The 16,690-nt window shown below is 39.4% G+C and overlaps 1 protein-coding gene across 5 annotated transcripts in view; it reads right to left on the bottom strand.

Annotated features, from left to right (window-relative positions):
- The window catches only part of PFKP (phosphofructokinase, platelet), a 43,621-nt gene extending 40,490 nt beyond the window's left edge, over nucleotides 1-3,131 (bottom strand). For 2 of the 5 annotated variants that reach the window (XM_052693149.1, XM_052693151.1), the window contains exons 1-2: nucleotides 2,970-3,024; nucleotides 2,575-2,760 (exon numbers count right to left, since the gene is read on the bottom strand). In XM_052693149.1, coding sequence (XP_052549109.1) covers nucleotides 2,575-2,659 — 85 coding nt within the window. In that variant the 5' untranslated portion in view covers nucleotides 2,660-2,760; nucleotides 2,970-3,024. The other 3 variants (XM_052693147.1, XM_052693146.1, XM_052693148.1) reach the window with 3 other exon arrangements.
- Nucleotides 3,132-16,690: the final 13,559 nt, after the last annotated feature.

Genomic DNA, 16,690 nt, shown 5'->3' with positions numbered 1-16,690 from the left:
CATAATGCTATTCCTAAATTATTCAAAGGTACAGCAGCTGCAAAGGCAGTAACTTGTATTCTAAAATATCAAGCATATTTTGTTCTAGGCAAAGATTTACTGCCCACCTATCTAAACCAAGGCATCTACTGGGATGAAGACTCATGTTTATTGTAACTATAATTGATGCTCTTTCCACTGCCTTTCCTGCTGAGGTTGGTTTGCATTAGAGATCATCTGAATATTTCTGATGTCTACCTAAAAAATCTGAAAGAAAACAGGAGTCTGAAACTATTTTGTTTTCACCTTTTTTGCCTACTTCAGAGTTGGTAGTTTTGCCTGCCCTACAGTTTTGCTCAAACATGTGCCTTCAAAGAGTTCTGCAGCAATAGCACTCTATTTCCTTCTGCTCATAGCTCACAACTTCTCTAGCACATTTGCCCTACAGAAGGCAAATGACCTTGACAAGGCATGACTCATCTCGTCCCTTGTCCTACGCCTAACCTAGCATGCAAACAGAACAGAGGTTGTATTTTACACATCCACGCTGTTCTCAAGATAGTAAGGTGGAAGTCAGCTTACTATTACAGTCCTTTGGACTGAATGTTCTCTCATTCAGTCCAAAGGACCAAATTCTAAAACTACATTTTAATTATTCTAAGTTAGGTCAACAAAGCTGTCTATAAAATATCTTGGAAGCCATCCAGTTTGCTTTGTTTAGTCTTTGTAACAACCTCATTCCTCAGACAGCAACTTCCACTGTTGTTAATCTTCACCTTGCCTCATTTGCAATCTGGTGGATAATAGTCTAGATGCTACTCGCAGATTCTGAAAGTCCTTTAAGTGTCTTAATTCACATAGTGGTCAGCAGAGATTAATACCTTATAAAAAAAAAAGAGATGCATCTGCTGGTGCATTATATAATCACCAGACACGCGGAAGCGAGTCAGCCTCTTGCTGAACACGCTACTGCTGCTTGAGGCAATGCCCTGTCACACTTAAAAGTTAAAATGGCGATTTGGCGACCAGACCATCAATGCAGAGAAGCTTTGACTCACAGCTCCTTCTGGAATCATTTAGCAGTGGAAGTAATGATACTGAGAGCAAACTGTAGATAAAACTTGAACAAATGTAACCTGACTGAGGAGCAAGAGAGAAGCCATTTAAGGTCATCGATTTGTCTTTTTTTCCTCAAGAGCTACAATATTTTCCTCCCTGATTGGTACTAGAGCCCTCGCATCCCGATTAGAAAGATTCCTGATAATTCCAAGTCAAACCGGGGACTCCCCGTTATTCCTGCGGGGAGAGGGCGGGAGGATGCTTCTCCCATCCCCGATGACGCAAGGAGGCGGAATCCGCAGCGACTCGCAGCGGATCACGTACACACCGGCGGCGAGGAGGAAGCGCGGAGGCACCGCTCCGTGGAGTTGCCGGGGACACAGCGGGGAGCGGGCACAAGAGAGCGGGGGGTGCTGCTGCTACCGCTCAGAGGTTGGAAGAACCGGGAGGATGCCCCAAACGCGGCGGGAGCTGACACGTGTCCACGTCTGGGGCAGCTAGTTCTGGTCTTTAAACTACCGAGCCCACGCACAAAGGAAAGAGACTTTTTTGGTTTGCTTTTTTTTTTGTTTGTTTGTTTTTGCCGTTCAGAAACGTGTTAAAGGAACATTCCTTAAAATATTTCCGAATCACTCTCCGGTAATAATAGTACTAAAATAGTTGTGACCTCAGCAAAGGAAGCTGAAAGCAATCTTCACTTAACTGCCAAAAGTGAAGAGTCCACATGAAAAAAAAAAAATCGGATATTTAGAACCTTAATCAACTGAAACTTCAGACTTAATTTATGTAAGGTTTTCTGGTAGAAAAGGGGAAATGAAACTGAGGGAAAACAGGACTCAGTTCAGAACTAAGTATTTTGCGATCGAGCCTCTTTCTCTTTTCTTCTAAAGTCTATAGGTCTTTTGTTCCCTTCCTTCACGTTTGCACGTGCAAACACGTTTGCAGCATGCTCCTGCTGGGCTGGAGAGCCAAGCACCACCCGAGATTTTAAATCACGGGTAGGAACAGGAAAGCGCTGCCGGTGCCAACATGCAGCGAGAAGCGGATGAAGCGAGGGCTGGCAGCAGCCAGGCAGCCTCCTCTGGTTTCCACCAGCCATTCCCCACCATTTCCCGGAGTGAAGACATTTTGGTAGTGAAAGTTCCCGGAGCGCCTCTATCCTCTGCCCTGCCAGGCTCAGAGGAAGCCACGCTTTAGGAAACGCGATGAGAACGAATAGGACGGATGAGAGGGTCTGCCTTCAGCTCGGAGGCCGCGCAAAAACGATTTTCACCGGCCTCAGTACGAGAGGCAGAGAGGAAACAGGAGCCTGAAGACCACCGCAGTCCCTCCAGCAGCCTCTCCCCACGCCGAGCTTCCCCCGCTCCTTTCCCCGGCCCCTGCTCCTCGCACTGCCTCCCACATGGCCTCCCCGCGCTCCTCCCTCCCTCACCCCATCCCCCGAGGGCTTCCCCCAACCTCCCCGCTGCTCTTTTCCCTTCTGCGCCCCAGACTCCCTTCCACCCTCCTTGTTTCCCCCTGCTCCCCCATAGCCACCTTGGGCATCGCCGCCGCTGGTCAGTACCCCGATGGCTTTTCCGGTGCCAGAAAGGTTCTCGAAGAACTTGGGCTGGTGATCCATGGCTGCGGAGGAGGCGGGGGGCGCGGAGCGAGGCGATGAGAGCCCCTGCGGCTCGGCCCTGCTGCCCGGGAGAGCGAAAGCAGTTCTATCAAGTATTTGGCCTTCAATTAAATAAATAAATAAATAAATAACGTTTAAAAAAATCAAAAACAACAACAACAACAAAAAAAAAAAAGAAAAACCGGTGCTGGAATGTATTTACAAAAAGTGTTTCAATAGGAGAAAAAAAAAACCGGAAGCAACGCGAGAAGCCCAGAGAAAGGAAAAGAGACGAAGAAAACGCGAGCGAGATCAGACATGCTGCACCCACATCGCACCCCGCACCTCCCGCCACCGTTTCCTCCGGCGGCTCCCGCTGACAGCCCGCCTGGCCCCACCTTTCACCTCCCCTCCACGAGCGGCGGTTGACGGCCGGCTCGAGCAGCCAGTGGGAAGACGCGCTGCTGTCGTGAGCTAAGGGTGGGCGGTTACGTTTGTAAGGAAGCGGGCGGGTCGGGGGGTGTGCGCGAGGCGGGGGAGCGGCGGAGGAGGGGCCGCAGGTGGGAGCGGGAGGCGCCGTTGCTCCCTTCCCCCCTTCCCCCCTTCCCCCCTTCCCCCTGCGCCGCCGGGGCCCGGCGTGGGGGCGATGCGGAGAACATGGCTGGCGTCTGGGCAGGGGGGAGGTGCGGGGGGAGGAGGGAGCTCTGTCGGACGGAGTTAGCGCATCATCCCGGCGCCGGAGTGCTGAGTAACAGCGCGGTGTGTGTATCCGGTGCCGGAGTGCCTCTCCTGAGAAGAGCTCTCTCTCGGGCCCTCCTGCTGTCGGGGCTTATCTCTGCGGTGGGAATCCCCTTTGCGAGAGCTCAGCTTTCCCTTCCTAGCCCTTTCCCAGTGCTTCTGCTGCTGCCCGGCTCCTCTAGTGCTGCGGCGGTTTCTGTCTCTCGCTTGGCTGCTGCTGAAAAGACTCAGCTAGTGAGGAAAGCAGCTTTGGCTGAAGGAGCAGAGGGGGTTATTTCGGCAACGGTGTGGCACAGTTTATGTCACAGGGCCTGGTCGTTGTCTGCCTCGTCTCTGTGCAGCGTCTAGAAGCACTGCAGGCATTCAGGCACACGTAGGAAAAGGAAATCCCTGTCTACAAGTATTCACAGCTTGGAGACACGTGTTGAGTATAAGGGAGGAGGAGAGGCAAAGCAAATGAGAGAAACTGGATGGAAGCCCTGTTCTGCCATACCTTTTGTTCTGCTTCATTGTGCGATGTGCCATGTGTCACAGCAGAAACAGACCCTTATTTTATTAAGTTAAATAAATATTAATGTGCTTTTCCAGAAACAGTTCTTTGTGGAATAAAGAGAAACATAAGTAAAAGCATTTGCAGAATCAGGAACTAAGTTACTCGCCCAAAATTACAAAGTCAGGGAGAGTCAGGAACAGAAGCAACATGCTGACTCAAGTTTTATACTTTAATTGCTGTAATAATTATTGTTTTGATTCAACAACTACATCACATTAAACAATTCTTACTCAAAAAATACGTGTTCTCATCCTGTCAACTTTCACACAGTCACAGGCACACGTACAGTCATTTGAGTAGTTCAGTCAATATTACTCAGAGATAAATGCTTCCAGAAACTGTACGTGCAAAGAAATGTCTATGCTTATTATGTGGCCAGTTCTATATTTGCAAATCTCAGAGGCTAAGATGAGTGTGTTGACAATGGAAAAGACACATTTCCAAATAGATTGCATACTTTGAGTACTTTTTTTCTGTACAAGTAGCTGCACTAGTGATAATGTAGGGAATATATTGTGTTATTTCCCTGTATTTGAAGATATCCCCAAGTAACAAACTGTAATAACAAAGCTAAACTTCTTGTAGAAATATATAAACACCTATAAACTCCCACTTTGAATGATTTCAATATGAAATGAAATTACATCAATTTATTTAAGGGTAGCTCTGAAAAAGCTAGTTAATACTTATACACTGCTTCTAATATCAATTGAATTAGGCTAGGAATTAGGTTAATATGTACTTTTACAGCGGCTTCAAGATAACAGGCATTTGATAATTTCTCATCTGAGCAATACTTTGAGGAAGCTTTACACTGATTTGCTTTGGTACAGACACTTAGCTCGTCTTTAGGATTGACTTATTTTACTCAGTTTTGTTAAACCATTAATATTTGGTCTTGAAGTAGACATTTCCCTTTTAGTTCCAAATGTACCTGTGGTGCTATGGAGCTATGTTTTCTGAAAGTGATTTTTTTTTTTTTTTTTTTTTTTTTTTTTCCAACTGCTCTTTGGTACATAAAAAATTTGGTCCTTATAACTAATGTAATTGTTTTCCCACATGTCTAATTAGGATATGGCCTACAATTTCACTGCTTTTAGCATTTATTACAGCTACTCATTTTTCTTTAGGACAGCTCTCAAGAGAGAACTGTATTTTGACGGTGTAAAGGCTAATGACAGAGGTGGGAGGAAGGAAGGGACGTCGAACTGTTTGTTCCCGAAACAGTCTTAATGTGCTTTAATATCTTACGGGGCTACAGTTGCCAGGACTGAATTCTTGGCTTGAATATTGAAGACTGTTAGGGCAAACAATACTGTTTAACCTTGTGGGATATAGTTGCAATGCAGTTGGCTACAGGTGCATAAATCATACTGACACTAAGAAAATAGACTTTTTGAGATATTCAAACTGATAATAAAGAAATATATGAATAAAACATCAGCAGCCAACCTGCACACTACATTAGGTGCTCTAATTTTCCTCTTACTATAATACCTTATTCAATCAGTTTATGTAGGATAGGAACAGCATGGGTGGATTTCAACTGTTCCTGGATATTCACCACTGTAGATATATACTGCATCCTTCTTCTTATATCTGTATATTCCCTGTGCTTCATCTACATCAAAGCCATCTGTCCATCTTTTAATCCTCACATTTGTTTAGCTGCAACTATTGTAAATTTAACTGTATTTTTCTATGAGTTACTTTCTCCATAATGGGCTAAGGAGCATCTCCATCCTTTACTGGATGTGGCAGGGAATGTGGCCACTGAGGATAAGGAAAAGGCTGAGGTTCTCAATGCCTACTTTGCATCTGTCTTTAAAAGTCAGAGCAGTTATCCTCAGGGTACTCTACCCCCTGACCTGTAAGTGTGGAATGAGGTGCAGAATAAACCCTCTGTGATTCAGATGGAAACTGTTAGAGACCTATTACTCCACCTGGACTGCCACAAGTCCATGGGGCCAGATCAGATCCACCTGAGGGTGCTGAGGGAGCTGGTGGAGGTGATAGCCAAGCCACTTAGTATCATCCATCAGCATTCCTGGTCAACTGGAAAGGTCTCAGAAGATTGGAGATTTACCAATGTAACTCTTATCTACAAGAAAGGTTATAAAGAGGATCTGGGGAACTACAGTACAGCCTGATCTCTGTGCCAGGAAAGGTTTTGTAGGAGATCATCTTGAGGGAGATCACACAGCATGAGCAAGACAACCAGGGGATCAGGCCTAGTCAACACAGGTTCATGAAAAGCAGGTCCTGCTCAACCAACCTCATCTTCTATGATCAAGATAGCCATATGGTGGATAAGGAAAAGGCTGTTGACATAGTCTACCTAGACAATAGACACAGTGTTCTTCTGGAGAAGCTGGCAGCCTGTGGCTTGGGCAGATACACTCTTTGCTGGGTGAAGAATTGGCTGGATGGCCAGGCCCAGAGAGTGGTAATATATGGAGTCACATGCAGCTGTCAACTGGTCAGGTGTGGTTTTGCCCAGGGATGGATACTGGGGGGCCTGTTCTGTTCAATATCTGTATTGTTGACCTGGATGACGGCATTGAGTGCATCCTTGCAGATGATACCAAGTTGGGAGAAAGTGTTGATCCACCTGAGGATAGGAAGGTCCTACAGAGGGATCTGGATAGCTGGACTGAGGCCAATGGGGTGAAGTTTAACAAGTCCAAGTGCCAGGTCCTGCACTTTGGCCACAACAACCCCAGGCAACACTACAAGCTTGGGACAAAGAGAACACTGTGTAGAGGAAACTGACATGGGGTATTGGTTGACTCTCAGCTGAATATGGGACAACAGTGTGCCAAGAAGGCCAATGGCATCCTGGCTTTATCAGAGATAGCATTGCCAGGGAGAGTAGGGAAGTAATTGTCCCTCTGTACTCAGCACCGATGAGGTGCACCCAGAGTACTGTGTTCAGTTTTGGTCCCCTCATTACAAGAAGGACATTGAGACACTGGAGTGTGTTCAGAGAAGGGCAACGAAGCTGGTGAGGAATCTGGAGCACGAGTCTTATGGGGAGTGGCTGAAAGAGCTGGGATTGTTCTGTCTGGAGAAGAGGAGGCTCAGGGGTGACCTTACAGCTCTCCACAACTATCTGAAGGGAGGTCGTGGTGAGGTGGGAGTAGGACTCTTCTTCCATGTACCTAGTGATAGTACTAGAGGGAATGGCCTGAAGTTGCACCAGGGGAGATTCAGGCTGGACTTTAGGAAGTACTACTTCTCTGAGAGCATGGTCAGGTGCTGGAATGGGCTGTCCAGGGAAGGGGTGGACTTCTCGACTCTGGAGATGTTCAAGAAATGTTTAGATGTTGTACTGAGGGACATGGTTATTAGGAAATATTGGTGATAGGTGGATGGTTGGACTGGATGATCTTAGAGGTCTTTTCCAACCTTGATGATTCTATGGTTCTATTCTATCATAGATATATGGAAAATAATAGAATCATAAAATGGCATAGGTTGCAAGGGACCTTTAACATGATGATCTCCAAGCCCACTTTCATGGGCAGGGCTGCCACCCACCAAATCAGACTGCCAGAGCCCCATCCAGCCTGGCTTTGAATGTTTCTAGGGAATGGGCATTCACTGCTTCTCTAGGCAGCCTACCAGTGCTTCACCACTGTCTGAGTAAATTATTTCTTTCTAATATCTATACTAGATTTCCCCTCTTTCAGTTTAAAGCCATTCTCCCTTCTTCTATCACTATCAGACTGTAAAAAGTCACTCCCCTTCCCACTTTCAAGCTACCTTCAGGTACTTGAAGGCCAAAGTGAAGTTTCCCTTCTCCAAGCTAACCAAGCCCAACTCTCTCTTCGTAGGAGAGGTGCTCCAGTCATTCCATTTTTTTTATTTCCCCAGTGTAAAATCATGTTTTCTTAAATGACATATATGTACTACAATTTGTAATCTATGCTCAATGGGTTCATTATTTGATTTTTTAAATTATTTTTTGTATTATTTTTTCTTCTTTCTGCTTCCGGCTTGTAAATTCATTATTCATTGCCACTATCAAACAAACAATATTAATGTTATATGTATTTCTATGTAACCTAGCTTTCAAACCTTGTTTTTTTTTTCAAAAAAATACAAGTTAAAAAACAAACAAACAAACAAACAATATTTAAACCTCAAAAATGGTGGGGTTTTTTGTATTTTTACGTGATCCTTGTAACTCTGGTCTCCACATTTTAAATTAAGAGTGTGTTTTTCTCCTTTTATTGGATATAAAAATTCAACTGAGGTAAGCATCACTCGAAATAATGCAGATCAAAGAGGATTTGTGTTATGAAAGATGGATTGTGTCAGATATACTAGGCTTGGGATGATTGAGCTGTGCTAGTCATACATGTATCATAATTGTTTCGTTTAAAAGACCACAGAAACAGAAAAAACTGCTTCAGTCATTTATTTAAGAGCAAACATACTAATTAAATGGGTAATGAATCATAAAATTGACTGAATTATTTCTCCTTTTTTAGGGGAGAAGAATATGTAAGTCTGTCTTTCTCACTTTGAGAACTTCAGCATTGAGCCATCATGTTGTGCCACAGCATAATTTGTAAGCTTGCAGTACTATGACCCACAATACGTGCACATGTAGCTGTGAAATGAGTAGGGCCATGTATAGAAATTCATAGTTCACATGGAACGATTATAGATTAATAATGCTATTCTCAGAATATGGTGCTGTAGATGTTTTATTTTAATCAGTATGAATTGTCTCCATGTGCTGAGAATTCTTCCTAGTTATGTGATATGAATTGCTTGTTAATGTAATTTATTGCATAATATAGAAATATAAAAAATCCTTACAATATTATCTGGTACACATAACTTCTTTCTTCTAGATGTGTGCCTTAAATACTTATTAGATAGTATTATCCTTTGTACATTATTTCTGAATTTATGAATCCTTGTAAGAGCTTCAGCAGGAGAGTTAAAGCATGCTCATGCAAAAATAAAGTATCCTCATTACTGACAGGACAGATTGTGGAAAGCTTCCATGAACTTGGGCAAAAGAGGGGGCTGTTTTTAGGAGTGCCCATTTCTGGTTACGTGCAACAATTGGTAGGCTGTATTATATAAAAATTGAAAACTGGAGGTCACTTCAGCTGAAGAGTTGATATTAAGTTATCTGAAAATTTGTTCTACGATGTTCCTAAGAAAAATCTGGTTAGAATAATGCTTAGGCTTCAGCTTCTGACACAGCATGAATATGGAGACATCAGCTAACTGCTTATGTGGACTGGGGCCAAATGGACCATTTGGCATCTTTCCCTCAGCAGACTTGATGGAAAGGGGAGAAAAAAATCTGAAAGACCTAGGTATAAATCAGGAGTTTTTTAAGGGAAGGGTTGCCTCTCCCAGTTTATGACATTGGGTATCAAAAAACATATAAGCAAAAACCAGAAAACATTCAAAATACACACACACACACAAAACAATGACAACACAAAAATACCCACAGATAAATACTGAAATGTTATTCTCTGTTATGTTGTTTAAAGCTATGTAGTATTATTATGCTTCAAAAAATGGATTATAGTAAGCAATGATCTGACCTAAACTAATTCAATTGGTAAGTGTAACTTCATTTTTTCTTTAGTATAATCTCTGTTTCTCTACAAATATCAAAATGGCATTTACCTGTCACAAAGATTTCAATTTTAAAATATTGAATTAACAGGACAATACAATTAATATATATCAGTCACACCAAAAGTAATGCCTCCTATTTATTTCCATGGAAAATACAACAGTACAAAGCATACACTATTTGACAGAACAAATTCTCTACACAGCACTGTTTTTCAACATATCATTAGCTATTTTCACCACTTATGAAAAAGATTGAATTGCCACTCTTGTAAAAATCTGCATGTCTGTTCAGAACTTGGCTTGCCTTTCATGTCACTGTTGCAACTGATGAAACGCAACGCCCACCACATCACTGTGCTCACATCCACTTATTATGGTCTCCATAAACTTTCAGTAAGCATAGATGAATGTCAATTGGTGCTCTTTTTTTTTTATTTTATTTTCTTCAATATAGAGGAATTCAGTTCCACACCTTTGTTCCATACACACTTTCCTGCTACAACTTTTGCTCTTTGTTCTTTTTACGTTGCTCCTTATGAAGAGAGCATCTATCCCCTTTGTAGCTTCTATTTAAGTACTGAAAAACAGTGAGGAGCTGCCTTTTTCTACAGGGTGAAAATACTTAACTCCTTCAGTCTTTCCTATAGCCCTACATTCATCTTTGTGGCCCTCTTTTGGACCCTCTGTAATCTATGCCATTTTTGAATTGTGGGTACCAGAACTGGGTGCTGTAGTTCAGATATAGCCTGTCAAGAGATGAACAGAGTAGGATGATAACATTCCAATCTCTACTAGTGGTGCCCCTGCATATCCAGTCCAGGGATGATTTGCTTTTGTTTCTACAGCAGTGCACTTCTGACTGGTGTTCAGCTTGTTCACCAGGACCCTCAGGACCATTTCTATAAGGCAGCTCCTCATCCACACAGATTCTAGCCTACACTGGGCTCTTCAGTTATGTCATCCTTTGGGGGAACCCTGCTTATGACAGGTTGCCAGCCTCAATAAAAGTGGAAGCTCTAGCGTTAGGTATAATGTAGGTAATTGTGCATACTTCAGTCATTAGTGATAGATTGTTGAGAGAAGTGAAATTATATATGACTGCTTTTTTTTTTTTTTTCAAAGTTTCTTCTTATTCATTGTGTGGTCTTACTGCTGGATTGAAATAGAATTCTGTATTCAAAATGTCTAAACAGAAACACTAATTTGGGTATTGACAGGTGGAGGAAGAGCATAATTGGTCAAAATGAAATACATTCCAGTGTCTACAGGTCACCTTTGTGTCCTCCACAAAATATTTGTGTAGCAGAATGTTGTGAAGTTTTCTTTCTGCAGGACTTAATGAAATAAAAAAGGATTTTTTTTCAGCGAAGCAGATAATGAGGCTCTGCATTACAGCTTGTGTGTTAGCAGCCAGCAATTTCTGAGAGAAATTACAAGTGCTTGAAGAAATCAATAATGTTAAGTATTTGCTCAAAATTATTTGCATTCCAAGAAACAGTCTTTACCTTTTATTTTTGTTATTTTGCTATGGTGTCATGAATAATGCATAATAGCAAAGATTGATTCTTCAACAGAGTGTCATAATTTTGTGTATACGATTTCCTAGTCAGTCAGTACTTTTTGTTCTTAAGCATATGCTTTATCTCTTGCTCCTTCTCCTCCCTGTTTCAGTTTATCTTCCAGTTTTTTTTTTTTTGTTTGTTTGTCTACTTGTTTTTGTTTGTTTTATTTTTCGACCATCTGTTTTCTGTTGTTCCTCCTTGATTTCTTTACTTGCAACTTCCTTCCCATTTCATTCTTCCTTACTTCCTAACACTGAGGGTAAAAGTTTCAGGAGATTTCTCTCTCTGTGGATAGTATTATACTTAACTGGTACTGATTTCGTATTCTTTCTTCCAAATATTTTTTATGACAATGACTTGAGATCATAACTGATGATGAAAGGCATGTAATGTTTCCACTTGTGGAAGAAAGAAATAGCCTTTAAATAACTAGCAGAGCCATTTCACTTATAAGACTCCAGTCAAGATACGTTACTCAATACGAGCAGTATTCTTGTGAAAGTTGTTAGTGACATCTCCTTTCTCATTTTCTTTGAAATTTAAATAGTTAGATTAAATGTATATAATATTAATTTATTGTAAAAATGCATCTATATGCATCCTTTGAACGCATATATTTAAGTTTTGGGACAGAGCTGCAGAAAAAGACAAGTTATGTTTACTATTTACAGAGTTAACAATGTTGTAAACTTATGTGGTGAATAGTATTCAGGAGTGTGTGCTAGTCATAAGCTCATACTGATGTCTGGCTTTTTACATACTGATTATTTTTTTTGCCAGTAATTGACTATGATTCCTTGGAATACCAGAGAAATCCGATAAATTACTCTCTTTGATTAATTATGCAAGTGTATACAAAGTATTTTTATGATATGCTTGAGTAATACCTTAATTACGATTGGTACATCAAAGAAATCAGTTGTTAATAAATTGAATGGTGATTTCTGTGATGAGACATAGATGGAGCATATTTAATGTTTTCAGGAGGAGAGCGAGCAGAGATATCATGTTAGCAAAAGATATTTCAATAGTGTCTTAACCATCATATTGCCATCAATAAAAGTAATTCATCAAGAATCACAATAAGATGAGAATTACAATGAGAAATATTCACTTTTCTAACAATTTCTGCCTTGGATGTTTTCAAGACCTACCTTGACAAAGCATGGAATTCAGTGATGACCTTACTTTGAGCAGGAGTTTGAATTTAGATCTTATGTTGTCCCTTTCAACTTAAACTGTTTTGTAATTCTATAATTCAAAATTATACTCAATTTTGTAAATAACTAAAGTAATCAATGTATGTAATAGGTGAATGAGAAAGTAATAATTATTTTATCTTTTAGTTCATTTATATATAAGCGAATGAATGAAGGCATAAATTTCCTACCAGTTCTCTTTTGGAAAAGACACAAATCTTAGTTATGAAAAGTATTCAGAAAATATTGTTTTCTTCTAGTTTTCAAAATTCATTGCATCTGAGTGCTAGCATGATAAATGAGCTGCAGAAAAAAAAAAAAAAATAAATAAAAAAAGAAAGAAAGAAAACACCGAAAAACAATGACAACAAAAAAAAAAATCAGTAGTGCAGAAAATTATTTCCAGGACTATCAATAAATTACTGCTCTGAGTTTTCTTCTTTTATGCTTCTTGTTATTTGCAATTTCCTTCTGAGAACAGATTTAGTTATTTCACTGCAGTTCAGACTTTAGCTACCATTGAATCCAATGGTTTCAAAGCCAAATTTTAACAGAAATTTGTTATAAGAAACAAATAAAGATCCCAGTCCAATACACCTAATTACGCACTGCTTTGTCTGTAAAAGATCTAATATCTTTTTTCAACAGCAACATCATGTGCTTCAGTCCCTGAAATACGGAGAAACCTTCTCTAGAACAGAGAAAACATTCATCTACCTGTGTCACAAACTTGGTGTGGCAAAGCTTTGGTTCATTCATTCATTCATTGGAATGATGACACAGATTACAGAATATTGCTTTCATAAGTGGTATGATAGAGCCACTATTTTTTTCCTCGGGAAGTTAGAAGATCCATGCATGGAAATTATTGACTTCTTTCCCTGTGTTCCAGTGTAGCAAGTGACAATACATGTGGTTATGACATAACATCTTGCATGGAAAGAAATAGTGTCCCCCACAGGATGAAAGCATCTGAAGGGGTTTAGACATATGATTTGGATGCCAGCTGAGTGGTAACTATTCTGAAAATCTTTTTGTTTTAAGAAAGAACCTGCGTAGTTTTAGAAACTTGGAATCCTCATTGGAAATTTACTGTACAGTCAGAGGAATGAATAATGTATCACTGCAAGATTGCAACTCATGAGTACACAGGGAACACTTAATAGTTTGCATAGAGTAAATCCAAGGGGCTATCTTGATTTCCAGGAGAGGATGAGGGAGAGGCCGAAATAAATGTAATCGTAGTCACTTTCTTTTCTCAAGAAGGCATGCGTGCCAGGAAGAGGCCAGTCTGTACTGCTGTGGATGCAGAAGTGATATGATGTTGCTATAGAGACAGGTTAGACTTGAAAATGAAACAGAGTAATTTCTAGAGTATGTCTGACTACTGCAGCCAAGTGTGGAGCAGCAATGCCTTACATGGTATCCTCTGGCAACAGTAACTCAGCAAACACTTAGACAAAATTTAGTAACAATCCTTTTTCAGGAATAGTATTGGAGGGAGAGATGTGTTCAGGACAAGAACAGCAGAAAGAAGACATATGGGAGAGATTTGTCATCTGTTAATTTATAACCAAGCTAATTCAATTTTACAACCATTCCACCCTTCTTGTGAATCATGTCTGAAGAACAATCTGCCCTTTGATGTGGGTTAGGACTCCTAGTGAAACTTAACTTCAGTATATAAGATAACAGCCACTTACCTGGAAGTTATAAAACATTTTTTACTATTCTTTTTTCCCTTTGGCATTTGCAACAGAAGTTTCTATTCAGCCAAAGCATTGTTTGTTGGTTAGTGCTGATGTACTTTAGAATTATTTTTTTTTTAATTGAATGATAGATAATGTTTTTTGATATCAATAATTTCAGTGATTTCATTCACTATATTTTGAACAGTATTTGCAGCTACTAAAAATTAACCTCTTTAGTGTAAAAAGAAAAAAAGATTATAATCAGATAGATAACAAAGCCAATGAGTAAGGGAAAATTATCTTATAATTTGCATTTTTATAGGTCATTATTTAATTTATTTGATATTAAATGTTCATAAATTTGGTGAACTAAATAGCTTCTGGATTTGTGTCTAGGAATGGAATCTGAGTACATAAGAATGAATGAGTGCTAATTATGATTTAATGAAATGCAAGGATATGAAAGACAATTTTGAAAGAGCTTTGTAAGTTACTGCAAAATGCTATTTTCTGTGCCAATCTTGAGTAGTCATTACATTGTTATTCATTGAAACAGAAAGATGTAAAACACTTTATTCTTTACTTTTTTATTATTATTATTTACTAGTTATCCATTGAATTAAGCTCGTATTCATTAAACAAGACTTTTCCCCCTTCAGTTACATCTGAATAATCTACTAAAATAAATTGAAGTGCTTCTCAGAAAGCATTTAGTGCTGGTTCCTAGCCAAAACCAAACAACCTCTGCACCACAAAGCATATGCTAGGTATTACTGAAAGTATGGAAGCTTTAGCATTCAAAGGGTGTCTACCAACCTGTTTACATAAGGATGGAAAATCCTTATGCATCGCTTCAGATATACTCTCATGTGTTAATTGCGTGAGAGAAGCAGGTCAAATCACAAAATGCTAATGTACCTAGATGTAATGAGGACAGTATGCTGCATTTGTTTAGAATATTGGATGGCATTTTTTTCTTTTTATTGCTGTATTATCAACAGACTGTGTAAGTTGTGAATGAGTCTTGAGCAAAGCTAGCAGATACTATGACCTTTATATTTCTTCCTTTTTAAAATCTTTCTCCTAACTGACTTTGTTTTGTTCCATCAATACACAATTAATGCATTAGAAAACGACTGTTTTTTCTCTTTTGCAAAACAGCTTTAAAAGTTTTAGAAATTCAAATACCACTTTCCAGAAAAAAAGAAAATAAACTCTTCATGATAATTGCACGAGTACTTTTTTAACTCATGTTGCATTTGTGCTGTATAAAATCAGAGTTGTTAATCAGTTCTTCATTGCCTAAGTGAAAAACTGGTATCATTATGTCTGGTCTGCACTTTTATCATTATGTTATGATCAAAAGTTCAAAAGCTACCTGAGATATTACCTTGTTTCTTCAGAACAGGCTTTAACAGAGGCCTAATCTTTGCTAGTCCATAATGTTTGTTACCACCTGGCCCAAATTATGTATTACAGCAATCTTTGTGACTGTTTTCCTCCAGATAACACATATAGACATCCTAGTTTCATATAGTGCTTTGATTTACCCACATACCTATAAATACAGGGAAAAAAATATGCTCATACGTAGATGATACAAGTTCTTTTTGTTGAAAAACTAAAGAGGCTAGAATTTGCTGACTTCTCCAGCAGGAATTAAAATATCTTTCTGTAGGTGCTGCTTGGAACTCATGGCAAGATGCCTAAAAAATTCCCAATCCTGATAAATCTTCCTCTGTGGCAAAATATTTGGATAGATATTTTAATATGAAATATGAAATAATTAGTTAGCTGAGGATTTAAGTCCAGTGCATCCGTTAACTCCTTTACTATTGCAGACTTGTATTTCTTCATTTATATTTTCTATGTTGAATATCTTTTGTAAACTGATTAAAATGGATTCTGATTAAACATTCAGCACAATAATTGTACCCTCCTAAGCTAACTCAATTTAGAAATGGCTACTCTTAAGAAATAAAACTATTCAACAAACTCATTGGAAAAGCAATGGAGAGGGAAATTTTAAGATATTCTTTATCATTGCTATAAGCACTATCATTACATATAATGTACTGGCAAAGCACTTTCCATGATGAAAAATTTGATCCATGTCCCAACTATTGCCATATGTATCAGTATAGAATGTTGCCAGGGACAAAAGCAATTTCTCAGGTCAAAATTGTGTTGATTTTTGTTTGTTTCTTTTGCATTATTTTACTTAATTATTTGTCCCAGTTTAATTCATTAAAGAGGGTTTATTCTTGTATGGATAACTGATTTTGAGATATTAATTTGCTATTGGAACGTTGCACTCTCTGAGCAATAGTCTTTCACAGAGAGGCGAAATCACTTCCAATTCCAAAAGAGAGGGAATCATTTCCAATTTCAGTGACATATTAATATGTCAATGAATAGGTGATCAAAACTGTGTCTGTCCTTGAACTTGAAGATAAAATGTAGATCTAAGGAGATTTTGATAATGTTGATTGTCTGATAGCTCTCTTGTGTGGAAAAGATGTAGGGTTTGTTGTTGTTGTTGTTTGCTTGCCTCTCCCTTCTCAAGCCATTTTTGAAAAGAGAATTGATGAAATATTGGCAATTTGGGAAAGTAATTTTAGAGTGAAATACTGGGCTACATGTGAAGGCTTGAAGTAGTTTAAATAAATAAATAAATAAATTCAGTAGTGGAA

This window comes from Tympanuchus pallidicinctus, unplaced genomic scaffold (assembly GCF_026119805.1).
Source record: "Tympanuchus pallidicinctus isolate F22 unplaced genomic scaffold, pur_lepc_1.0 scaffold3, whole genome shotgun sequence".
NCBI classification, from domain to species: Eukaryota; Metazoa; Chordata; class Aves; order Galliformes; family Phasianidae; genus Tympanuchus; species Tympanuchus pallidicinctus.
Note: the sequence above shows the minus strand (reverse complement) of the source record. Positions and strands in the feature narration are given on the sequence as shown.